At 42.5% G+C, this 26,299-nt stretch overlaps 1 protein-coding gene across 8 annotated transcripts; it reads left to right on the forward strand.

The window, feature by feature from the left end:
* The first annotated feature begins 9,998 nt into the window (after positions 1 to 9,998).
* LOC123443288 (KH domain-containing protein HEN4-like) lies at positions 9,999 to 18,291 on the forward strand. Of its 8 annotated transcripts, none has more exons than XR_006630605.1 (10): positions 9,999 to 10,138; positions 10,703 to 11,494; positions 11,616 to 12,119; positions 12,765 to 13,016; positions 13,205 to 13,462; positions 13,919 to 13,998; positions 14,090 to 14,198; positions 14,280 to 14,440; positions 16,303 to 16,420; positions 17,457 to 18,291. XR_006630605.1 is itself a non-coding variant. In XM_045119622.1 (9 exons), exons 2-8 carry the CDS (start codon positions 10,715 to 10,717, stop codon positions 14,421 to 14,423), a joined length of 2,127 nt encoding a protein of 708 aa, XP_044975557.1. In that variant the 5' UTR covers positions 9,999 to 10,138; positions 10,703 to 10,714; the 3' UTR covers positions 14,424 to 14,440; positions 17,457 to 18,291. The 8 variants fall into 8 exon arrangements, 4 of the variants coding, with proteins under 4 accessions (XP_044975557.1, XP_044975559.1, XP_044975555.1 ...); XR_006630603.1 differs by having other exon boundaries at positions 16,311 to 16,420; XR_006630602.1 differs by having other exon boundaries at positions 16,347 to 16,420.
* The last annotated feature ends 8,008 nt before the right edge of the window (positions 18,292 to 26,299 follow it).

A 26,299-nucleotide genomic window follows, 5' to 3' on the forward strand; every position in this document is an offset into this window, starting at 1 on the left:
AGCTGAGGACTTTCTTGCTTGTAAGGATAGCTATGATGTTGAGAATTTACTGCGCAAGTGGAAAGAAAAATCTTTGAACACAAGGATGAAATATGACCCGAAGTGTGCTACTTCGCCTATCTTTGTGACCGATAAGGATTATGAATTCTCTGTCGACCCTGAGTTAATCACTTTGGTCGAATCTGATCCTTTTCACGGTTATGAGTCTGAAACGGTTGTAGCCCATCTTACCAAACTGCACGATATAGCCACCCTATTCACGAGTGAGGAAAAGATCCGCCACTACTATATCCTTAAGTTGTTTCCTTTCTCTCTAAAGGATGATGCTAAGACTTGGTTCACTTCTCTTGCTCTTGGTTGTGTGCATAGTCCCCAGGATATGATCTACTACTTCTCTAAAAAAATTCCCTGCCCATAAGAAGCAAGCTGCCTTGCAGGAAATATACAACTTTGCGCAAGTTGAAGAAAAGAGTCTCCCACACGCTTGGGGGAGGCTTGTCCAGCTACTGAATGCTTTGCCTGATCACCCTCTTGAAAAGAATGAAATACTTGATATCTTCTATAATGGACTGACCGATGCTTCTAGAGACCACATAGATAGTTGTGTTGGTTGTGTTTTTAGGGAACGAACTGTGAAACAAGCTGAGATCCTATTGAATAATATCTTGTGCAATGAGAATGCTTGGACTATTCCCGAACCACCTCCGAAGCCAACTCCTAAGAAAAGAGGTATCCTATTCCTTAGTCCTGAAGATATGCAAGAAGCTAAGAAATCTATGAAAGAGAAAGGCATTAAATCTGAAGATGTCAAAAATCTACCACCTATCGAAGAGATCCATGGTCTTGATAACCCGATACAGGTAGTAGAGGTAAATTCTCTTCGTAGATTCAATGAGAGTGATATTCCTTTTGATAAACCTGCTAGCTTATGCTTGGATGAATTTGATAACTTTATTGCTAAACAACAAAGTTTCAACGATTATGTTAGCATACAATTGGAACAGAATGCTCGTATGCTTAGTCATTTAAGTGCTTGTGTGGACAGAAACGTCAATGATCTTAAGCTCTTGAGTAAACATGCCTCTATGGTTACTACTCAAGAAGAACAAGTACTTAAGGCTCAAAATGACTTGCTCAATGAGTTGAATGACAATTCTGTTAGAGTCGTCACTAGAGGCGGTGGAATGACCCAGGAACCTTTGTATCCTGAGGGTCATCCTAAGAGAATTGAACAAGATTCTCAAGGAGTTAGCACTGATGCACCTAGTCATCCTAGGAAGAAAAAAAAGATGATAGGAACTTGCATACTAGCAACCCTGTTGCTGTTACACCCGAGAATCCAAACGATGTCTCTGTTTCTGATGCTGAAACGCAATCTGGTGATGAACACGAGCCTAGTGATAATATCGATAGTGGTGTTCTTGATGATGCTCAACCTAGCAATGAAAAGGATGTGGAGATTGATCATGTTGATCTTGATAACCCACAACCTAAGAATAGGAGATACGATAAGAATGACTTCATTACTAGGAAGCATGCTAAAGAAAGGGGACCATGGGTTCAGAAACCCATGCCCTTTCCCCCCAAACCATCCAAGAAAAAGGATGATGACGATTTTGAGCGATTTGTTGAAATGATTAGACCTATCTTTCTGCAAACGCGTTTGGCAGATATGCTCAAAATGTCTCCGTATGCTAAGTACATGAAGGATGTTGTGACTAATAAGAGGAGGATACCTGAGGTTGAGATTTCCACCATGCTTGCCAATTACACCTTCAAGGGTGGAACTCCTAAGAAACTTGGTGATCCCGGAGTGCCCACTATAGCTTGCTCCATTAAAGGCAACTACGTTAGAACTGCTTTATGCGATCTTGGAGCTGGTGTTAGTGTTATGTCTCTCTCTCTTTATCGTAGACTTGAATTGGAGAAGTTGACACCCACTGAAATCTCCTTGCAAATGGCCGACAAATCATCTGCTTTTCCTATCGGCATTTGCGAGGATGTGCCTGTTGTGGTTGCTAACGTTACTATCTTAATGGACTTTGTTATTCTAGATATTCTCGAGGATGATGCCATGGCGGTCATCCTCGGAAGACCCTTTTTAAACACTACATGGGCTGTTATAGATTGCAACAAAGGCAATGTCACTTTCCATGTTAACGGTAATGAGCATACGGTGCACTTTCCGAAGAAACAATATCGAGTACATTGCATCAATGCTATTGAAAAAACTTCATCGATTCTTATTGGGAGCTTCGAATGCCCTATACCTACTGTTAAGATGAAGTATGATTTGCTTGTTGGGGATATGCACATCCCCATTGAGGTAACCTAGTGACTATTCGAAAAAAATTCTGGTTTTATGCGATTCGAAAAAAGTTTGTTAAGGAGACTTTATCAACCTCATTGACGGATTTCTTTTGATGACCATGAGACGGATGAATCTAGGAGTCACAGCCCTCTGTCCAAACCTTTACCTTAGGTTGCTTAGAAGAAAAATGATAGATTTAGCTTTAGTTTTGCCTGTTTTCTGCTTCTTGCGTCCCGTAGAAAAGTGTCCCGAAAATAGAAGTTCTCCGAATGCCCTGAAAGTCAAGTATGATTTTTTCTGGAATTTGAAAAAATCTGAGACGGAGAGCTAGTCAGGGGATGCACCAGTGGGCCACAAGTCCAGGGGGCGCGGGCACCCCCCTGGCCGCGCCTACCAGGCTTATGGGGCCCACGTTTACCCCTGCACTTATTCCAGCTCCCATCTCCTTCTCTTACCTCGAGAAAAATCATTCTACAGCTCAAACCCGTGTTCTTGCTTTTCTTGCTGCGATTTTCGATCTCCTTGTGCAAAGCCCCATTCACCAAACTATTTTGGGGAAATTGTTCCTTGGTATGTGACTCCTCCATTGGTCCAATTAGTTTTTGCTCTAGTGCCTTATTCGTTGCGTATTTTTGCTGCCTTGGTGACCCTGTTCTTGAGCTTTGCATGCTAATTTTAGCTGGTCCCAAGTAGTTTTGATGCGTGATATGGCCTCTAGGCACTTGTAGGAGTAGTTGCTACGAGTTCCGTTGGGCCTTGTTCACTTTTCCTTAGAGTCACTAAAAATTTCAGAAATGTTCAGAGAAAGAAAAAGGAAAAGATGAGGAGGTTCCTAATAGTATATTCAAGCCGTGGCCCCAAGGATGATGAAAATGAGAAGAAGAAACCCAAGTATCTGGTCCCCTGAGTTGCAGAAGTTCGAGCGTGCGAGTGGCCAAGCGATGTGTTCTTACGCGTCGCCGGACTTTATGAGGACTTTTACTACTTGGTGGAGAACGCAGGCCTTACCGCCTTCGTTGTAGATAAGTGTCCGCAATACCTCCTTCTCACTAATATTTTCGTGTAAAGCTTTAATTTCTATCCAAGGAAGAGTCCTCCTATGGTTGAGTTCAAGTTATATGATATCACCCAGCGCATGTCACTTCAGGATTTTTGCAATGTTTGCAAATTACCTTATGTTGGGGATATTCATGAACCTCGTCCACGGGACTTGGAGGCTTTCATAGATACTATTGATGTAGGAGAGGAGAAAGGAGTGTCTTGCGCTAGAGCTGCTAGCATAAATTTTTCCCGTGCTTCGGTACTTCTCATTATTTGTGGGAAAATGTTTGATTGGCGGTGGGAATGTTGGGGCCTTTAGCTCCCCAGATCTTGCGGTTTTGCGCAAAGCCCTTTATAATGATAAAACTTATAGCTTGGGCGCTATAGTAGCTCAATGGTTGAACACGAACCGTTCTAAAGGCGTTGTTTATGGAGGTATCTATGCTACCCGTCTTGCTAGACATTTTGAGATACCTATTAGACTGCACGAGGAAGAAGAGATTCTTCTTCCTGAGAGATATCGAAATTATGATAGCATGGTTTGCCATGACTTTCTTGATAAAGATATAAATAAGAGGATGATTTATAACCTGGTATTTAGTCAGGGTACTCGTGAGACTATTACCTTGCCTGCTCCTTCTGTGTTCAACCTTCATCTAGGCAGGTACATTACTATGCCCTCGGACATCTACGCATATTGGGGCATAGCACCACCACAGGCACCCGTGCCCGAGCTACCAGTTGAGTACCAGACGCGAGTTTATCAGTGGAAGGCAGAGGAGCTCACACAGCAGTGGCACCCTCAGTACACTCTGGAGTACCCCGGAGACGGTTATTTCCCTCCTTGGGAGTAGACCAACTTAGGCCAAAAGCCTAAGCTTGAGGGAGTACGTGTTTCTCACCGACTTTATATTCTTGCTTACGCTTTCACTTTGTTAGTCGGTGTTCACACCTTGCCACTGTATCATCCATGGTAGTTTATTTCTTTTTCTTGCTTTTTTCTCGTGTGTTTGTCTAGTTTGAGAAAACCCAAAAAGATTTTTTGTTCTTCTTTTGCTTGTTGGGAGCTTTCCCACGTAAATAGTTTTTTTTCTTTGGGTCAAGGTAGAAGACTATGGTTACAATGTTTAGTGGCTCTCGCATGCATATCTATTTATCTGTAAAACAGCCATATTACTTTGTCTTCTCCTTTGTGTTTGCTTACAGATTCCAACTTAGTCCAATGCTCGAGCACTCCTATTATTGTTCACATCATTCGGTCGTGCAAGTGAAAGGCAATAATGACGATATATGGTGAAGTGACTGAGACTGGAAAAGCTGGTATGAACTCGATCTATTTTGTTTTTGTAAATATGACTAGCTCATCGTTCCTGATTCACCTTTGTTGTGAGAGAAACATGTTTGCAATGACAACTTAGAGATCATAGTTTCTGATGCCATGCTTAATTAGCTAGGAGCTTATAATGGTTTGTCTTGGATGCCAACATGAATCTCGAGATGATTATGATGTAGTATGATAGGATGGTATCCTCCTTTGAATGATTCAAGTGGCTTGACTTGGCGCATGTTTATGCATGTAGTTGAAACAAAATGTAGCCTCTATGATATTCATGTTCAGGATGATTTATGTCCTACTCATGCTTGCACTCAATGTTGGTTAATCTCAATGCGTTTTGATGACTGTTGTCGCTCTCTAGTTGGTCGCTTCCCAGTCTTTTGCTAGCCTTCACTTGTACTAAGCGAGAATACTGCTTGTGCATCCACTTCCATAAACCCAAAGTTGTTCCATATGAGTCCACCATACCTACCTATATGCGGTATCTGTTGGGGAACATCGCATGGGAAACAAAAAAATTCGTACGCGCACGAAGACCTATCATGGTCATGTCCATCTACGAGAGGGGATGTGTGATCTACGTACCCTTGTAGATCGTACAACAGAAGCGTTAGTTAACGCGGTTGATGTAGTGGAACGTCCTCACGTCCCTCGATCCGCCCCGCGATCAGTCCCACGATCTAGTGCCGAACGGACGGCACCTCCGCGTTCAGCACACGTACAGCTCGACGATGATCTCGGCCTTCCTGATCCAGCAAGAGAGACGGAGAGGTAGAAGAGTTCTCCAGCAGCGTGACGGCGCTCCGGAGGTTGGTGATGATCTCGTCTCAGCAGGGCTCCGCCCGAGCTCCGCAGAAACGCGATCTAGAGGTAAAACCGTGGAGATATGTGGTCGGGTTGCCGTGGCAAAGTTGTGTCAAATCAGCCCTAAAACCTCCGTATATATAGGGGGAAGAGGGGGAGCCTTGCCTTGGGGTCCAAGGACCCCTAAGGGCTTCGTCTGAGCCAAGGGGGGGAGCTCTCCCCTTCCAAACCGAGTCCAACTAGGTTTGGAAGGAGGAGTCCTTCCCCCTTTTCCCACCTCCTCTTTTTTTTCTTTTCTCTTTGATTTTTCTTCCTATGGCGCATAGGGCTCTTTTGGGCTGTTCCACCAGCACACTAAGGGCTGGTGCGCCACCCCCAATGCCTATGGGCTTCCCCGGGGTGGGTTGCCCCCCCCCCGGTGAACTCCCGGAACCCATTCGTCATTCCCGGTACATTCCTGGTAACTCCGAAAACCTTTCGGTAATCAAATGAGGTCATCCTATATATCAATCTTTGTTTCCGGACTATTCTGGAAACCCTCGTGACGTCCGTGATCTCATCCGGGACTCCGAACAACATTCGGTAACCAACCATATAACTCAAATACGCATAAAACAACGTCGAACCTTAAGTGTGCAGACCCTGGGGGTTCGAGAACTATGTAGACATGACCCGAGAGACTCCTCGGTCAATATCCAATAGCGGGACCTGGATGCCCATATTGGATCCTACATATTCTACGAAGATCTTATCGTTTGAACCTCAGTGCCAAGGATTCATATGATCCCGTATGTCATTCCCTTTGTCCTTCGGTATGTTACTTGCCCGAGATTCGATCGTCAGTATCCGTATACCTATTTCAATCTCGTTTACCGGTAAGTCTCTTTACTCGTTCTGTAATACAAGATCCCGCAACTTACACTAAGTCACATTGCTTGCAAGGCTTGTGTGATGTTGTATTACCGAGTGGGCCCCGAGATACCTCTCCGTCACACGGAGTGACAAATCCGAGTCTCGATCCATACTAACTCAACGAACACCTTCGGAGATACCTGTAGAGCATCTTTATAGTCACCCAGTTACGTTGCGACGTTTGATACACACAAAGTATTCCTCCGGTGTTAGTGAGTTATATGATCTCATGGTCATAGGAACAAATACTACAGTAGCAATAAAATGACACGATCAACATGCTACGTCTATTAGTTTGGGTCTAGTCCATCACGTGATTCTCCTAATGACGTGATCCAGTTATCAAGCAACAACACCTAGTTCATAATCAGAAGACACTGACTATCTTTGATCAACTGGCTAGCCAACTAGAGGCTTGCTAGGGACAATGTTTTGTCTATGTATCCACACATGTATATAAGTCTTCATTCAATACAATTATAGCATGGATAATAAATGATTATCTTGATACAGGAATTATAATAATAACTATATTTATTATTGCCTCTAGGGCATAATTCCAAAAGTATCTACGTGCCGTTCCAAGTAAATTTGCATGTGCCACTCTGTAAACCTTCAAGAAATAATCTGTTTTGCATGCCCGAACCGCTCATGTGGTGACACGGGGCTATCAGTATCTTCCGTGCTAGGCGTGTTATCCTTGATATGTGTTTGTTCACTATCATTCACGAGAAAGGGGCCGGTAATTGGAATGCTCAGTTCCATGCTCAAATCGAAAAGATAATTGCAAACAAAACTCCCCGAGGATTGATGTTGGTATGGACGGTACCCGAGGATTCGGCTAGTCGTGCAGTGTGATTGATTGGTGGTGGGGGAGTCAAAACTTTGCTTTTCTGTTTGGGAACCGCCTATAGCATGTGTAGCGTGGAAGATGTTGAGAACTCTTGGTCATTGCATTGACAATGAAAGCATGCCACCCAAAATTATTATCTCTGTTTTCAAAGCTTGAGCTCTGGCACCTCTGCAAATCAATGTTTCCCTCTACGAAGGGCCTGTCTATTTATGTTCCTATTGAGTCATTCTCCTCTTACAAAAGCATCAATTAGAGAGCACCTCTGTCATTTTTATGCTTTGCTTTTAACTGTGTTGAGTATGACTGTGACTGGATCTTCATTGCCTTGAATTACAATGTTTAGTGAGCCCCTGGTCTTTGAAGGTACTCTGCATTTATGTTTTTCGGTCTCAGAAAGAGCTAGCGAGATACCATGTGTTCATATTGATTCATGATTGTTTTGATTGAAGTGTTGATGTTTGAAACTCATTATTATTGCTCGCTAGTTGATTATGCCATTGATATGAGTTTGCCATGAGACCAAAATGTCATTGCTTATGTGGTTAGCTTATGATCTTGCTGAAAATCTGAATATGAGTTAGACATAATTGCAACAACAAGATCAAACATAGTTCATAAAAGTTGTTCTTTTGTCTCTTTCAGTTTGTCAACCGAATTTCTTGAGGACAAGCAAGGTTTTAAGCTTGGGGGAGTTGATACGTCTCCGTCGTATCTACTTGTCCAAACTCTTTTTCCCTTGTTTTGGACTCTAATTTGCATGATTTGAATGGAACTAACCCGGACTAACGCTGTTTTCAGCAGAATTGCCATGGTGTTGTTTTTGCGCAGAAATAAAAGTTCTCGGAATGACCTGGAAATTTACGAGAATTTTTTGTGGAATCTATAAAAAATACTGGCGCAAGAATCAACCAAAGAAGTGGAACGTGGAGCCCACAAGCCCACCAGGCGCCCCCCTGTCCGCTCCTAGCAGGCTTGTGGGGCCCACGTTGCTCCACCGCCTCCAATTCCAGCCCTATTTAGTCCCTTTCGTCCGGAAAAAAATCAAGGAGAAGAGTTCATCGCGTTTTAGATACGAAGGCGCCGCCACCTCCTGTTCTTCCTCTGGAGGGCAGATCTGGAGTCCGTTCTGGGCTCCGGAGAGGGGAGATCATCGCCATCGTCATCACCAACCTTCCTTCATCGCCAATTCCATGATGCTCTTCACCGTTCGTGAGTAATCTCATCGTAGGCTTGCTGGACGGTGATGGGTTGGATGAGATCTATCATGTAATCGAGTTAGTTTTGATGGGGATTGATCCCTAGTATCCACTATGTTCTCAGATTGATGTTGCTACTACTTTGCCATGCTTAATGCTTGTCATTAGGGCCCGAGTGCCATGATTTCAGATCTGAACCTATTATGTTGTCGCCAATATATGTGTGTTCTTGATCCTATCTTGCAAGTTGTAGTCACCTACTATGTGTTATGACCCGGCAACCCCGGAGTGACAATAGCCGAAACCACTCCCGGAGATGATCATAGTATGAGGAGTTCATGTATTCACTAAGTGTTAATGCGTTGGTCCGGTTCTTTATTAAAAGGAGAACCTTAATATCCCGTAGTTTCCATTAGGACCCCACTGCCACGGGAGGGATAGACAATAGATGTCATGCAAGTTCTTTTTCCTAAGCACGTATGACTATATACGAAATACATGCCTACATTACATTGATGAACTGGAGCTAGTTACTTATCTCTCCGTGTTATAATTGTTGCATGATGAATACCATCCGGCATAATCATCCCTCACCGATCCAATGCCTACGAGTTTTTCCTACTGGTCCTTGCTACGTTACTTTGTCGCTACTGCTGTCACTGCTGCTACTGTTACTCTGCTGCTACTACTGTCACTTTGCTGCTACTGGTTACTGTTGCTACTGTTTCTATCATACTACCTTGCTACTGATACTTTGCTGCGGATACTAAATCTTCCAGGTGTGGTTGAATTGACAACTCAACTGCTAATACTTGAGAATATTCTTTGGCTTCCCCTTGTGTCGAATCAACAAATTTGGGTTGAATACTCTACCCTCGAAAACTGTTGCGATCCCCTATACTTGTGGGTTATCACCTAGCCCATGGTGTGCCGGGCCGCCGTGCTTCCGAGCCGGCCCACGAAGCAAGGCCCGTTTGGCCATGACTGAGTGGGAGCACTATATAATTTCTGATTAGTATATGTAGACACTCGTAAGCTCAAATTATATTGTTCGTGATGACACGACAGATACAAAGGCTAACCCTTCCTCAAAGACGATCAGAGGTAAAAATTGTTTCACGCGGTTGGCTGTGACTTTAGAAGCAATCTTGTAAGAAATGTTATCAAGGCTAATAAAGCAGCTGATTTTTATTTTATTTTTTTAACACAGTACAAACGCAAGTGTTCATATACACACGCATGCCATCTTGACATTTACGAAGTCACCGTAGGCGACTCATCGTCGACGGGAATGTCTCCTCTCACTGAAAACGTATCGCCGGAAATCCTGAAATAAATACAAAAATAATGCAAGCAACCGGACTTAAACCCTCATAAACTGAGAATACCACGGTCCCTCTAACCATCCAACCACACGACCGAAATGTAAAAATGCCTTATATTTTGACACAGGGAGTACTTAGCTCGAAGAATTGGAGAGGGCCGGTACGAAGCGAACTTTTTGGCCCACTCAGACCTTCAAGTTACGAGCTTCTGCTGAGGCCCAACAAAAGGGATCTGAAAAAAGGGTGAAGAAGCAGAGCTTCCTCTTCCTCCTCCCCTCCCGACGGCGTCGCCGAAACCCTCTCCGCCGAACACCCCCGCCGCTCCAGCCCTTATTCCGCCGAAGCGCGGGAACCTCGAAGGTATTCTTCTCGCGTAGTACTCCTCCCCCCTTCTCCGCTCCACAGTGTCGCCGTGGAGCGGAGATACACCCGCACCTGTATTGGTTTCTTCTGTTGGCAACGAACCCTAACCTGCTTATATTGCTCGGGAAGTTTTTTACTTTTGCCTGCTCTCCGTTTGCTACTTGGCGGAGCATCGACACCAGTTTATTTTTTCCAACTGAATCCTCATGCACTTCACTAGGTCCGTCCCTGGATGTAGGTTTAGGAACTAGATGTATTGGTAGCAAGCACTAGTGTGGTTTTCTCTTAGAAATCCTGGCATTAGAAGTAGCACGTTTGATCTGTCGCCGTTGAAATGGATGTGCCATGTCCTCCTATTTGTTGCACATTTAACCGTATTTGTCATGCGATGCTGTTCTTTCGGTTACTTGACTGCTACAAATCTGTATGTTCATTTAATTATCATCTTGTTGTGTTGGGCCACTGATATTTTGGTACTAGATAATGGTCGTAATTATTCGTTGGTTATTGGCACAGTAGCTAATTTCTTATTTTCCTTGGTGCTCTCCCCTTGCGCGCCAGGCAGGGTACGACATGGCTTCACATGCTTACTCTTCCAAGAGACCATTCCAGAAGAATTCTTCAGAACACAATGGTCGGGCCAAGTGGCAAAAGACAAAACATGCTCCTTCGCAGCAGCCTCAGATGACAATACAGCCTGGAGTTCCTCTTATCCGCATTCTCTGCCCTACTGAGAGATGTGGGAATGTCATTGGTAAAGCTGGTAGCATCATTGCAAAGATAAGGAAAGAAAACGGAGTAAAAATTCGGGTTGATGAAGCAGTCCCTGGTTGTGATGAGAGAGTTATTGTCATAACTACCGTTGAGAAGGACAAAGAAGCTAGCCACGAGCAAGGTAAACAGAATGATGACGGTACTGCTGTTTCTGGTGACGGCGAGCATGCAAAGGAGGAAGACCACAGTAAGGAAGAAAAAGATGATTCAGATAATGCCCATGGCAAGGAAGAACAAGATGATGCAGAGAGAGGTGACAGCAAGGAAGAAAATGATGATTCCTCTGTCGCCAAAACTACGAAGTTGGAGCCAGAGAGGGTAATACCATCAGCAATGAACGCCATTTTGCATGTCTTTGATAGGATTTTCATAACTGAAAGTAAAAATGGAACTGGAGATGCACCAGGCCAGAAAACTCCTGTTTCCTTCAGATTGTTGGTGCTAGATAGCCAAGTAGGTCCGCTTTTGGGAATTCGAGGTAGTGTGATTAAGCAGATGTCCGCTGATAGTGGCTGTGAAATCCGAGTTTCAAAGGAAAATCTTCCTTTATGTGCTTTACTCAAAGATGAACTTTGTCAGGTAGATTTTTCCAGTACTGAATTTAGTTTTCTTTTTCCTTGCAATTATCTTTTGTAGTGTATCCAAAATTTTCTTTTGGAAGATTATATTTCTGGCATCTCTTGATATATCATTTCTGCAGATTAATGGAGAGCTTGACTCAGTCAGGAAAGGTCTGAATGCAGTGGCTCAAGTGCTCTTTACTCACCCCCCTAGGGAAAGTGACGTAGTTCCTATTGTTCATCCTTCTGGTTCATCATCACACACCTTTGATCGCTCAGATGGTCTTCCTCCAGGAATGCCACCTAACTTTCATCTCCCTTTTCAAGGGCCATCCCATGCCAGGGGACCTTTTGATATCATTGACGAAAGGCCAAATGTTGCACCTTTCTCAGCTTTTCCTGACCAACGCTCAAACATTCCTCCCTTTTCTTCTTTTCCTGATGCTCTCATGCATGGTAATGCTTCAGTTCCTCCAGAACCTCTCACTTTCAGGCTATTATGTTCAAGTGACAAGGTCGGAAGTATTATAGGGAAGGGTGGAAACATTATCAAGACTATTCAGAAAGATACAGGTTGTGAAATAAAAATTGTTGAGACTGTTCCAAAGTCAGATGATCACATCATAATTATCTCTGGACCTGCGGTAATAACCTTACTTTTCTCTTGATAGTCCAGTTTCATTGAATAAACCCAGTAACTATTCATTACCCCTTTAGCCCATTCTGTGACCTGTTTCTTGGCAGTCAAGGCATTTAAGGATTAAAATGAATAGATAATATTTTTCTTGTTTTTTCCCATTTTCCAGTGTTTCTAGATAATTGAATTATTTGAATGTGTTATTGGCAATTTTCATATATTTTTTCATGCTTTGTCCTCAAGGCTGCCATTTGGTAGCATGGTACACTTGCACGTAGAAACATTTCTTGGGAGTACAGGCAGCAACCTGAAATGTGGTTGCCAGGGATCCTGTCATAACTGGTAGTAATATTCTACATAATTTGGTAACTTGTTGTTTTAGTGGACATTGTAAATGCATTAGAAGGTTTTATGGCGCAAGAATTTTGGGGTACATTTCTGGTGTTTTGTACTTCTTTTCTCTGCCATAAGTTTTTCAAATGTCTGTTTCTTATTTTGACACATGCGGCATTCATTGTTAATAGCAAATCATAGCATTGGAGTTTGCTATGCCATTTTAGCATTTCTTGTTAGCATTCCAATCTGAATGGCAGTTATCCTCTTCCTGGAAAGTAGTCTTTCTAATGTTTTAATTTTTCTTTGTGCTCTGTAGCACCCAGGTGATGGCATTTCCCCAGCACAGAATGCAATTCTGCATGTGCAGCGTAAAATTACGCCAACCACCTCTAACAAGGAGGGTCCTGCATTATCTAGGCTGATCGTTTCACCTAACCAAGTTGGCTGCCTCCTTGGCAAAGGTGGCAGTATCATGGCTGAAATGAGGAAGCTGTCAAAAGCTCATATAATAGTGTTGAGCAAAGACAAGATACCAAGGGGTGTACAAAATATTGCTGAAGTTGTTCAGGTCTGCTTTTGTTGGATTGAACAGATCGTATTTATCAATATTACAAACAATGCATTACAATCTTTGCCTTGACGAATGTCAAGTTCATCTGTTATTTTACATCTTGGCTTTATCAGACTGGACTTTTTTGTACGGCACTTTTAGTTCCTTTTCCTGGTTAATTAACTGCAGAATTTTTACTCTTTTAGATAACCGGGGATTCTGAGGCTATTCAGGAAGCTCTGATGCAGATAACTGCTAGGCTACGTAACAATCTTTTCCGGGACAGAATGGCTTCAATGGGTCCCAGCATGCAGCCACCTTTTGGTTTGCTGGATCCTCAGTTTGGTGCATTTCCGGGAATCCATGAATCTACATCTCCTAGGATTTATCCTAATGCATCTCAGTTTCATAAAGATTTCATGGGACGACCATTGGATGAGATGTCTGCTCCTTGGACCACAAAGGTATGACCGATTTGTTCTCTTCCTTTTTTTTTGAGCATGCTAAGAGGAACGGAAGAAGTTTACAGCGTTCATTTCTTTAGTTTTGTCAGTTGACAAAAAAATCTGTTGGACATTCTAAGCAAAGCTCCTCTTTCTTTGGAAACGTTTTAAGTCTGCTTATAATGATTGGCTTAGCTGGGGACCAAATTTTGTCACCAGTTAGTGTGGCATTGCGTATGATGGGCGTGCATGAGTTTTGGTGCAAGACTTGCCTAATTTGTTGTGAATTAGTCTATGAGTCATGGCACCAGAGTTGTAGTCGCCATCTGATTAACAAAATTAATAGTGATCAAATATATATCAAATGCTGCATAGAATTGTAGATATTAATCAGGCAATTGGCTTTAATGCGCCATAAGTTCATAATGTTTTTGCTTATAGCCCTATACCATCGTGATCCTACTCTCAACTTTGTAGGGCATGCAGGATGTTGGTGATCCGATGTCAATATCTGGCGTTCCTGGAATGGCACACAGGGGAATTGGTGGATTTTCTGGGTTTGTTTTTTTCTTTTGTTTTAAATTTTCTTCCCTTTTGATTAGCAACATAAAGAAACATCATGTATTTACTGATAAAATTTGATTGCAGTCCTGTTCATTCATCTAGGCCAATCATAACTGGAAATATCATGGTTCCAAGATTAATTATACCTGCCCTATGCGGGCATGATGGAGGTTGTTTGAATATGATTCGCGAGGTTTGTGTCTGAAAGTTGTGTTATGTAGCATATCTGGTTAACTATAATGTGTTTGATTGGCATAATTAATCCTATGTGCAGTTTTCAGGAGCTAAGATAACAATCGATGAACCTCTAGCTGATTCCATGGATACACCTGTTATGATATCTGGCACACCGGATCAGATGCATGCAGCCCGAAGTCTTGTTCAAGCATTTGTTCTAAGTGAACCACCTGCCCCATGAGTTTCAAATCTCTGAAGGTGATGCATCCCCTTCTGATATTTTGATCCTTCTGGAGAGATCATACGCCCAGGTGATGCTGTTTGCATGCTGGGCAAAGAAGCTAGTAACATTATCTGTGTTTGAATTTTCATCACTCTGGCTGCAGAGTTGCATGCTTGAATAGATAATTATGCTGAGCAAAGACTAAAATTCCATTGGTGGAACTTCTCTAGGCTCCTTTTATTATAATCTCCCAAAGTTGTGGAAGCAGATATGGAAAGCATTATAGCTGCTGGAGTCTATCACTTTATGCAAGCCGTAGCTTGGGGTTGGAAATTTTCTAACCTTTTTGTATGAGAACCCCATCATTCGATGTGTGAACTTCTATAAAGGGAAATAGCCTATTAGTGATCATTATGAATGTTGGTCTGACATCTGCATTATTAAGGATTGACATGACCACAATTCGCTGGACCAGTACCCTAATATCTAGTATCAAATACTGGTAATAGCATCTACATATATCAAATCATTTCCTAGTGTCCTGTATTAATTACTTTTAGCAAATCCAGGTAGAACAACCATCCCAGAGGTGACATATTTGCAGTAGACTGTCATAAGCTATAGCAGCAGCAGCTTAATACTCCCTCTGATCCATAATACTTGTCGATCAAACGGATGTATCTATCACTGAAATATGTATAGATACATCCATTTAAGCGATAAGTAATATGGATCGGAGGGATTATGTTGCACCTGTTGGACCAGAGGGCAGTCGAGTAGTCGCTGGTAGCATTTTTTTTGCTATAACATACTACTGTACTGCTTTAATGATGGCGAACCTTGCTTGGATTAATATGAGCACGTCAATCATCTAAATCTTAGGAATGCATGTCTTGCTGGTTCTATATTATATTTTTCTATATTATTTGTGAGGACATACATTTATATGTATATCTGCAAACTTCGTTATGTATCATGACATACGGATATTACTAGTTCACACGGTTACCTGCATTGCAAACATTATTAGTCTCGTTTGCTTTAAATAAATAGTATTATTTATATTTTTGATTCACCTTCCCTTAATGCTGTACAGTTTCCCATTACTATCTACATGCTATCTTATAATCTGCATACATGATTTTCTACTTATTGAACGGCTCATCCAATGCTTCAAACTTCTGTTGCTACTATATCTAAAACTTATGGACACTTGGATAGTTAGGTGAATTTCATTTTCCTTATGTAAGCTGTTCGGTAACAAAACCTCCCTCTATTTTCATAGCTTTAGCTGGTAAATCCAATATGGTATTAAATTAACTAAACCTGAATTTCACAAATGTGAGACAAATTTGTATTTCATTAGTGCGTTACGACTCCCAAGCAAATTTGTATAAGAGGGACATAGAGGGTGATTGGTGGGCTGGCTCATTCATTCACATGCATAGCTCATGCATCATGTTTTTCAATCCTTTTGATCGGTTGGTCAGCTTGTATTGGTGCTGGCTCCCATGAACGGGGAAATGAGCCTTCTCTCATGTCTAGATTCGAGTTGACCTTGATTAAGCGATTTTGAGATGCATTATTCTTTATTCATGAGACCAACCAAATAACTACCCATAGATTCACCCCTTGGATAGTTTTGTTGAACCAGCATATCCAGCCTGTGCCCCTCTGAGGCAGGCTCAGGGGATTCATGTTAGCAATCACCCCCATAAGTATCTCTTGCCATATGGGCACTGCAGATTAGTCAAATACTCTCTGGGGGTAACCAGTCACTCCCATAATATTTTGAGTATATCAAAAGGACCATTTTTATTATATTTTGGTTGTAATTTCTTCCATTCTTTTGCTTCGTGCCTACCTAGTTACCATGATGATACTTTTATGTTTTAAGGTCAACAGTTTTAGTGAGTTGTCAACCGGGGTAGTTTCTTGTAGGCAGACAGTTGGTTCTCATATCTGCTTGGCTATCCTTTGCTGCCATGTTAGCATTGGAGGCTGCATCCTAGAAGGTATGGATACTGTAGTTCTGTTTGATTGATTGACTCGTTTTCTCTATATGTATTTTGTGTCAAAAAGGTTTTCATCGTACCTTTTTTTTTGGGGGGGGGGGGGGGGCGTTAATTAGAGTTTCAAATACCCAACCTGTTTACTTGTTAATGTTCCACTAACCTATTTTACTTAAATGGGATTGACCATTAAGAAATGAATAACCTTAGTGAATAAGAATACGTACTAAATACTGTTAGATTATACAAGATTAGTTTAATGTATTACCATTCTACCTTTTTTTTTTGGGGGGGGGGGGCGTTAATTAGAGTTTCAAATACTCAACCTGTTTACTTGTTAATGTTCCACTAACCTATTTTACTTAAATGGGATCGACCATTAAGAAATGAATAACCTTAGTGAATAAGAATACGTACTAAATACTGTTAGATCATACAAGATTAGTTTAATGTATTACCATTCTGGATGCCTTGGTTTGGATGGATGGGTGGCGGCTATAGTTATATGTGCTGAGATGTTCAGATGGCATAGCCACATTTCTTTTTACATATGTGTCTTCTCAAAATAAATGAAATATAATCTGTATGTTATATTGCTATTGAGTTTTATGACCTTTTCATAAGCCATGCCATATATTTTTCGTGCGGATGCCCATGCCATATATGTTTTCATGCGGATGGTCATGCCATATATGTTTTCATGCGGATGGTTTCCAAGATAGAACATGCAATACGTTGAAATATTTGTGCTTACAACCTTGTAACAATAAGATGTACCTAGAATTGGTTATCTTACATTTGAACATGTAATTCCTTGTAAAAAAGAATACAAAGAAAAAATGATGCTTTTTTCCCATGTCATGCTCTGAATTCTCGATGATCTACTTCTTAGATGGTAAAATGAGAATCGTGTTTCAACCAGAAAAACAAAAGTTGCGTGAAATACATAAATTGAACGGATGAGATTTTGCCTGATATGACAACAATTATCCCTTTTTTCCCATGTCATGCTCTGAATTACCGATGATCTACTTTTCAGATGGTAAAATGACAACCATGTTTCAACCAGGAAAACAGGAGTTGTGTGAAATACATACATAAATTGAATGGATGAGATTCTGCCTGATATGACAACGATTGTCTTGGAATCACTTTTACGTGGACAGCTAACAACTATGGTGAGACGAGTGTGGATCACAAGCAAAGTTTGATTCAAAAAACAAAAACAGAAAAACATTGAACATCGGTGTTAATATTTTTTGAGAAGGTATTTCTGTATTCTTGTAGTATACTTCCTCTGTCCAATAATAATATATTGTTGAAAATATTTTATATTATGGGACGGAGCGACATCAAAGAAATGAGCGTTTGGATGCAAAAAAGGAAGTTCCGAAGTACAAATTGGCTACACAGAAGCGCTGCCAACACGTCCGTACGGCTGTGAATACCTGGTTTATGAGCCGTTCATTTACTGGATCGGACAGCTGCTACTCATTCGTCTGTGTATACTTTTCTAGGGTTAAGCAGCACTCCACAAGATGAGCATATACGTGCACAAGCACATTCATGTAGGTGGTGCCATAGAAAATTACTACGATATTCTAGCACCAGGTTGCTTCTAGTATTTTGTAGCCCGCCAATAGTGGTGAATTATTTCTTGCTCTCGCAAGCTGCGGCAGATCTAGTCCCTCCAGGCTCTATTTTGTAGCCCATATAGACCAGCCCATGGGCTCTTCTCCCTTCTGCTTGTTCGGTTTTGTGTTGAGGAATCTCAGTTCCTTTGCTATGACTAGCACTTTAAGTTAGTTTTTTTGTAGTGGCGCTTAGATGAAAGTCAGTGTCTCACATTCGAGCTGATCTTTTGGGCTTTGATCTTTCTTGAGTTTGTCCATGCATGAATTGGGCAGAGCTTCAATGTAGATTATTGTCATCGCAAGAGGCGACAAATACAAGCATTGGAGTGAGCACGTCACCTTGTCATCGCCCTCCCTTACAGAGCTGAGCAAACCTTGTTTTATTAGAGATCTGCTTGTTCTAAGGCCCAATGAACCAGTGCACCAGAATAACAACTGGCATCGATGAAGAAAAATGTAGATCGGAATGATCAAATATGTAGACACATAACCGAAGGTGAACGAAGATTGGTTCAAAATAGATCCATTGAACACCAGCACCAACCAAATTTCACGAGACAACGAAGACACACCATCATACACCCTCCGACGCTACTAGATGCACCATTGGGCGGGGATTGGACATAGAGAATCCCTAGCAGGGGATATCGCCACCGCCACATAACCCCAACCAAGATGCTAAACCAAACAAGAACAAGAGCAGGACCCCTCTCGCCAAAGAGGGGCCAGGGTCCTCTCCACCTCCATGACCCAAAGACCATCAGAGGTGAGGCGGAGCGACGCCGACACTGATGGAAGGAGGGAAAACCCTAGTCGTTGGGAGTCACTTCTTGGGGAGGAGGAAAACTAAGGATATGACTAATGCATGAAGACTTCCCGGTTGTCATCAAGCTTCGGACCTTCAGTAGGGAAGCAACAACAATCGTTCGTCAGCCAACAACAACGGTGCATCGACGCCTTGTTCTTATACCCATTGTGGTCGTGGTCCATGAACCTTAAGGTAATTTTATTGTGCTGAGGGTGCTTTGGACATCTGGTGAATTTTTAAAATAGATTTAGAACCTTCCATGAAAAAAGTGACCAAAGGTTCCCCTATATTCAAAACACACATGCAAACTCTGCATTACCGCATCAAGTTTTTTTTTTGCGGTAGCAAACACATCATTTCAACTGGTTAAAAATGTAGTTGTATAAGAAAATATATTATGCCCTGTAAAATAAAGAGTTACCCCCTCCCCCCAAACAATAAAGGGGGCTGCTACACGTCTACCGGCGAATCTTTAGTAAACATCTGTTACCTCGATGGCCGTTCGATGTACGCACGCAACTGTTCGATTTACGCGTCTCGGTCGCCTCTTTGGACCCAATAATTACTAAAACAAGGGTTGAATTGGAGAAACAATAGTTTGGTTAGAAAATAACTTTGGACCCATTAATCTTTGAAACAACTCGACTTACACAAATAATCGCTTTGTTGCCGAATTTTTTTCTTTATCTTTTTGCAAACATAGGTACTATTGCGGAAGAATTTTTTGCAACAAAGGTCATATTGCATAAAACTTTTGCAACATAGGTTAGATTGTAGATTTTTTTGTCTTCGCCTTTATGCAACATAGGCACTATTATGTCGTATTCCTTCAACAAGACATTCGTTGCAAAAAAATGCAAAAGACACCACGTTGCGAAAACTTGTCGCTGCACACCCGGTCGGAAACCACCCGCCACCGCCCTCGCTGCCGTTGTGACGGCCGCGGCAAGCTCCTTGACCCGGCTTCCCCGCACCGCGGCTGGCCGTCACCTTGCGCCGCCACACGTATATGGCCACCTCCACCCGGTCGGCTAGTGCCAACGCCTCGTGGTCAGACGACAAGTCCACGCCTTGTGGATCAGATTCGCTCTCCTGCTCGCGAATACCGCTCGCTACCCCGGTCGCGTGAAGAAGACGGGGTGGAGGAGAGAGGAGATGAGAGAGATGGATGAGTATTTGATTCGCTCTCCTTAGTGGAGGGAGATTGGAGGAGATGGAAGAAGACGGGGTGGACGAAAGGGAAAATTATTCCAGCAAGATACTTCTGAGGATAAGAACGAATTGGTCCTGCAGGGACACGCGTCAAGCATGAGGAGGCAGATGAGCGATGAAAATCAGCCGGGTGAACACGAGAGTTTCTCATCAATAAACCCAAATTCTAAAAACTATTTAAGAAGAAAATTTATGAACGAACAGACGGCTGGAGCAGAGTAGGCAAACATGGACGTGACAGACGTAATGACTTAGCACAACGGATGGTTGGCCCCAAGTTTCTACCAGAGTTTGGGTTTCCTGTGTGTAGGTACTAAGTACAGTACGTGTACTGTTTTATTATTGTACTGTTCTCTTCACCCATTTTTTGTTGAGGTAATAGCACCTTAAGTCCTAGAACTTGCAGCACATGTGATGGTTTGGTCCTACAACTTGCAAAGTGCACCTATTTAGTCCTATAACTTACAAGTCTTGTGCATTTTTAGTCCACAACCATTCACAGCGCGCCAATTGGACAGGGTAGGTCAGGGTTGGTTGTTTTGCGCCCAGGCCCTTGCATTTATCAGTTATTAATAGACTACTATCGGTATATGAGAACACCTGAATTTAATAACCCTAATAACTCCTGTTCCAAACGACGACGGTAGCTTTTCGTCTCTGTTCTTTCCTCCTCCCTCGTGCGCCGCTTTTCCTCTTTCTTCTTTCCTTCTTCTCCCTCGTGCGCGGCAACTTTTCTTCTTCTGATGGCGTCGCCGGAGTTCTTCGGCGGCCAAGAACCGTCTGCCTCGACCACCTCGTCCGGCCGCACTCTGTTTACCCCCCAGACTACAGTAGTTCTCGTTGTTCTCTCTTGTCCCTGGTGATCTCCTCCTCTCTGGTTTGTTGATCCATGATTTGATCTGGTGAGAAGAAGAGTTGCTGCTTAGTATTACATATGCTGCTGCTGCTGATTCATGCTTTGCTCTTGCTCTGGTGAGAAGAAGAGAGAAGAAGAGTTGGTGCTGATTTATGGTTTTAGGTTCTGTTATTTAGGATTGTAGAAGTTGTTGTGTTTTTGTGTGTGTGCAAGTTACATTTTCTTGTTAGATCTTGTGAGAAGAAGAGTTGTTGCATCTGGTGCTTAGTTTTATCTGAACACATCCTGTAGTTTTAACTAAATTTTGAACTGTTTGGATGCAGTGTGTGATTCATTAATGGGAAAAAGTGTGTGCACTCCTTTTTTCACATTGGAAATTGAGCATGGTGGCATTTTCCTAGGAGCAGTCAGTGAGATGGAGTATTACAACTCTTCTGTGGAGGTGCTGGACTATTTAGATCCTGCCACATTTAGTTATGAAGTATTAGAACAACACCTAAACTATTTGGGATATCCTAAGAATCAGCACATCATCTCCTGGTGTTTGCCTGACAAGAAAATATTTGATGGCCTGGTGAGAATTACAGATGATGAGGATCTGCAGCAAGTGATCAGAGCTAGTGTTAATCATAAAGTGCTTGTAATAATGGTTGACCATTCAGACTTCATCAGTAATTTCAGGGAAGATTTGATATTGAAGGAGACATCATTTCAAAGCCCTGTTAGAGTGGCCAACTGTTCTGTTGATGCAAGCAATTCAGGCAACATCATCTGTTTGAATGTTGATAAACCAATTTCAGAGGTTGCAGAACATAGCACAGAACCAGACAATTTGCTTAATGATGTTGCAAATCTTCTTACTGATGTTGTACACACACATGTGCTTACTGATGGTGCAGAGCCAAATTTGCTGAATGATGGTGCTGCAGACTCAAACTTGCAGAATGATGCTGCTGCACACTCAAATTTGCAGAATGATGGTGCAGAGTCAAACTTTCTGAATGATGCTGCCCAGCTTAACTTGCTGACTGATGTTGTGTTGTTGGAAGAATCAGATATCAGTGATAGTGATTATGACATTCATGATGGAGATGATGATCTGCATGAAGACAACATTGACTATGATGTTGATGAAGAAGCTGAGCCAGAGGTGGAAGATGTTGAGCCTGAGTATTTACTTGAAGATGAAGATCTGAACCTCTCCATTGAACAACAAGAACAACTTAAGTACAAGTTCACAACATTCAATTCAAAGGTGGACATGAAATGCCCTGTTTTCACTTTGGGTATGGTATTTGCTGATGTGGTTGAGATGAGGAAAGCTCTAACTGCTTATGCAATAAGAAACAGAGTGCAAATTAAGAAGGTGAAGAATGACAAGATAAGGTTAGAGGCAATTTGTCAGGCAGGGTGCCCATGGATGCTCAAGGCTGACAATGATAACAGGACTGGAGGATTTGTGATCAAGGCATTCAATCCATTGCATTTGTGTCAAAAGAAATGGAAGTTAAAGGATTTGATAGCTAAATTCTCGTGCAAGACATTCATTGAAGAATTCAGAAATGACCAGAAGATGTCACTTGGAACATTTGCAAGGAAAATAACTAAGGAGTTTAATGTTACTCCTAACAGATGGAAGTTAGCTAGGGCTAGAACAGAAGCACTTAAGCAGATCCATGGTGATGAGGAAGAACAGTTTAGTAGGCTATGGGATTATGGCCATGAGTTAAGGAGCAAAAACCCTAGCTCTACATTCCTGCTGACAACTACACTGGTAAAAGATACAAAATTTCCATTGGGTAGGAAATGTTTGAAAACATTGTACTGGTCATATGATGCATGTAAGAGAGGGTGGCTAAAAGGTTGTAGACCCATTCTATTTATTGATGGTTGTCACATGAAGACAAGATTCAAAGGAGTGCTTCTTAGTGCTGTTGGAATTGATCCAAATGACTGCATTTTCCCCATTGCAATGGGTTGGGTGGAAGTAGAATGCACTGGTTCTTGGGAGTGGTTCCTGACAACTCTAAGAGATGATCTGAACATCACCAACACTGCTCCTTTCACAATAATGAGTGATAAGCAGAAAGGATTAATCAATGCAGTGCACAAAGTTTGGCCAGATTCAGAACACAAGTTTTGTGTGAGGCATATTTATCAAAATTTTAATGAGAAGCACAAAGGAGAGGTACTGAAGCAAGATTTGTGGGCCATTGCAAGATCACCAAACAAGGTGAAGTGGAGAGAGAACTGTGAGAAAATGGATGATCACTCCTCAGCTGCCTTCCATTGGACTGAAAGACTTGAGGCAAAGACCTGGTGCAAGGCATTTTTCAGTACATTTCCCAAATGTGATATTCTGTTGAACAATAACTCTGAAGTGTTTAACAGTTACATTCTTGATGGCAGAGAGATGGCAGTTCTTAGTATGCTTGAATATATCTTCTACAAGATCATGCATAGGATAGTGACTAAACAAAGAGAAGCTATAGAAAAGTGAACATGGCATAGAATATGCCCAAAGATAAGGAAGAAATTAGAGAAAAACACCGAGTTTGCTGCAAAATGTCATGTATCAGAAGCTGGCCAACAAATCTTCAGAGTTCAATCTGGTAACTCTAGCTACATAGTTGATCTTTGCAAGCACACATGTGAATGCATGAGATGGGAGTTGTCTAGGGTACCATGTGGCCATTCCATAGCTTGTTGCAGAGAGGAGAGGATTGACCCAGAGACAATGGTTCATGATTGCTATATAGTTCAAACATATCTGAGGGCATATGGATACACTCTTTTCCCTCTTGCAGATCCAAAGGATTGGCAAATACAGAATGCTTACAAAGTGCATCCACCAGTGTTTACTAAATAGTTGGGAAGGCCCAAGAAGAACAGGAAGAAGACACCAGAGGAGAAGATTAAACATGGTGTAAAGGTGTTGAACAGGAAGGGTGTTTCAATGCACTGCTCAATTTGTGGCAGAGCAGATCATAACAGGAAGGGGCACTACAAATGGCAAGAAGCTCTCATTGAAGAGGGAGTGGAGGTGGTTGATAAACATTATGATGACCCATCATTCCTACAGGTATATTAAACTTAAACTGAACATGTAACTTGCACTTCATATTGGACTGAAACTGAACATGTAACTTGCACTTCATATTTGCAGAACATCTACCCCAACCAGGCAGATCCTCTTTTGGATCCAATTGAATCACCAACAAGTATGGTCTACAACATGGCTCAGAGGGATCTTGCTAGAAGGCCTCCTAATAGGGTTCATGGTCCACTACCAGAGCAATCATCTTTTGTTGCTTCTGCTGGGGCTGCAATACCCCAACCTAGGGTGACTACAGAAATGAGTACTGCCAGGCTGACCAGGGCAACCACATCACTTGATATAGGTCAAACATCTCAACCTACTGCAAGAGCAAGGAGAAGGGCAAGAGGAGCTGCTGCAGTAGCAGGCAGGGCAAGAGGAGTTGGTGCAGGTGCAGGTGCAGTCAGGGCAAGAGGAGCTGGTGCAGGGCCAGTTAATCCAACAGGAAGCAGAGGAAGGAGATCATTTTCATCAGGAACAACAACTGGAAGGGGAAGAGGGGCATACTGGCTCCTCTTTGGAGATGATAGCAGCATCCCTGATCTTAATGCTGTTCCTGAAGATATGGTGCCTCCAACTATTTGATTTGATGGAAGTTGTATGTGTCCCTGATCTTAATGTTGTTCCTTAGTGCAAGCCCTACTATGATGTAACCTAGTGGATTTAAGACATGTCTTTTGGATGCCCTACTATGATGTAACCAGGAACATGTTAGTGTGGTTGAAAAAGTTGGAATGATGGTCTTAATGTGTTGAGAAAAAGTTGGAATGATGGTCTTAGTGTGCTGCAAAAAATAGGAACAAATAGAATTGAAAAATAAAATATTGCAAAAACTAGGATGCACTTATACTAGGTTTGTGTAATTGAAAAAAGTGAAAGAAAAAAATGTGCTGCCTGGGGCTTGAACCCAGGACCTGCAGTTTGCAAGAGAGTGTGCAATGCGAGTAGAACAGGAGTAGTGATTTGGTAGGATACTGCTTTATGTTGTAGTTATCAAGCCGTGTGTGGCCGGTTGGTCTGTCCAATCCCAACTACCACTAACACCCTCCCGTATTTATTACCACCGCTAACACTGTCCAATCCCCATTACCCTCCTGTCCTATCCACCACCGAAAGCACCGCTAGCCATCGCCATGGAGCAGAGTCTTCGCTGGCAGAAGGCAATCGAAGACCTTGCCGGCAACCACGTGCAATTACGTCAGCAGTATCGGGAGATCGCGCTGGTTCCCATCCGTGCAGATGATGAGGAACCATGCCCGCGGCCTTGTGAAGGTGATGACGGAGGCTGAGAAGCTCCGTGCATTCCCCAACGGCCAGTTCATCCCAGCCGCTACCGTCCTCCTGTGGGCAATGCAGGAGGTGACAACTTCGAACGACCCCCTCCAGCGGGCCCGCTGGTGGATGTACCGCTCATCCACCATGCCACCGCTGCCGGATATTCATCGTGTTGCTTCCAGGGCAGAGCACGTCTCCGACGTCGTCGTTGCTCTCCCAGCGCCCGTCAACAACACCTACTGGGACCACCTGCATCCCGAAATCCTGTTGGGGCTGTCAGACGACTCTGACAACGAGCACGTCTCTGACGACGAGTCATCTAACGACTTCGTCGTCCTCTCTGACGATGAGGAAGAGGCAGAGGTGGAGATGGTCGGGCCGGTGGTCGCCGCAGTCGAGGGGGACAAAGAGATCCCTATTGATGTGGAGAAGCTGCTGGATGTTGGAGATCTGGAAGAAGTTGGTGTCACTGTGAAGAAAGAACTTCAGGATGAAGAGGAGTTACTGTCAGAGAAGAATTGCAAGAATAGGAAGAAGAGCCCCATCCCTGTCAAAGTGCGCCGCTCTGAGCGTCTCAAGAAGATGCAGGAGTGAAGAAGAAGATGCCCAAGACTGAAGAAGAAGATGCTCAGGATGTTAGGTATGCTGGTATATGAAAGCATATAAGTTAGAAATATTGAGTTATCTATAGGTTAGGTGTGCTGATATATATGACAACACATAAGTTACAAATATTGGGTGATCTCTAGTTTAGGTATGCTGATATATATGACATCATATAAGTTAGAAATCTTTTGGACTCACTCTTAAGGTTATTGCTATGGATATAAGTAGCAATGGTTGGCTACTCTTGTTTCATTCTCTATGTGTATGCATTGCTTGTTCTTGCTATGGATATAAGTAGCAATGCATTGCTTATTCTTGCTGTTGGTTGGCTAAGTAGCAACATGCCTCAAGTAGAAATGTGGTCCACTTACTAGAATGAGCAAAATTGAGGTCT

This window comes from Hordeum vulgare, chromosome 3H (genome assembly GCF_904849725.1).
Source record: "Hordeum vulgare subsp. vulgare chromosome 3H, MorexV3_pseudomolecules_assembly, whole genome shotgun sequence".
Classification (NCBI taxonomy): domain Eukaryota; kingdom Viridiplantae; phylum Streptophyta; class Magnoliopsida; order Poales; family Poaceae; genus Hordeum; species Hordeum vulgare.

What these genes read in the sequence shown, in the direction of transcription:
- LOC123443288 (XM_045119622.1), top strand. Translation starts at nt 10,715, where the DNA reads ATGGCTTCACATGCTTACTCTTCCAAGAGACCATTCCAGAAGAATTCT. An exon ending in ATATTGCTGAAGTTGTTCAG is followed by an intron (nt 13,017 to 13,204) that starts GTCTGCTTTTGT and finishes TTACTCTTTTAG; the next exon opens with ATAACCGGGGATTCTGAGGC. An exon ending in GGAATTGGTGGATTTTCTGG is followed by an intron (nt 13,999 to 14,089) that starts GTTTGTTTTTTT and finishes ATTTGATTGCAG; the next exon opens with TCCTGTTCATTCATCTAGGC.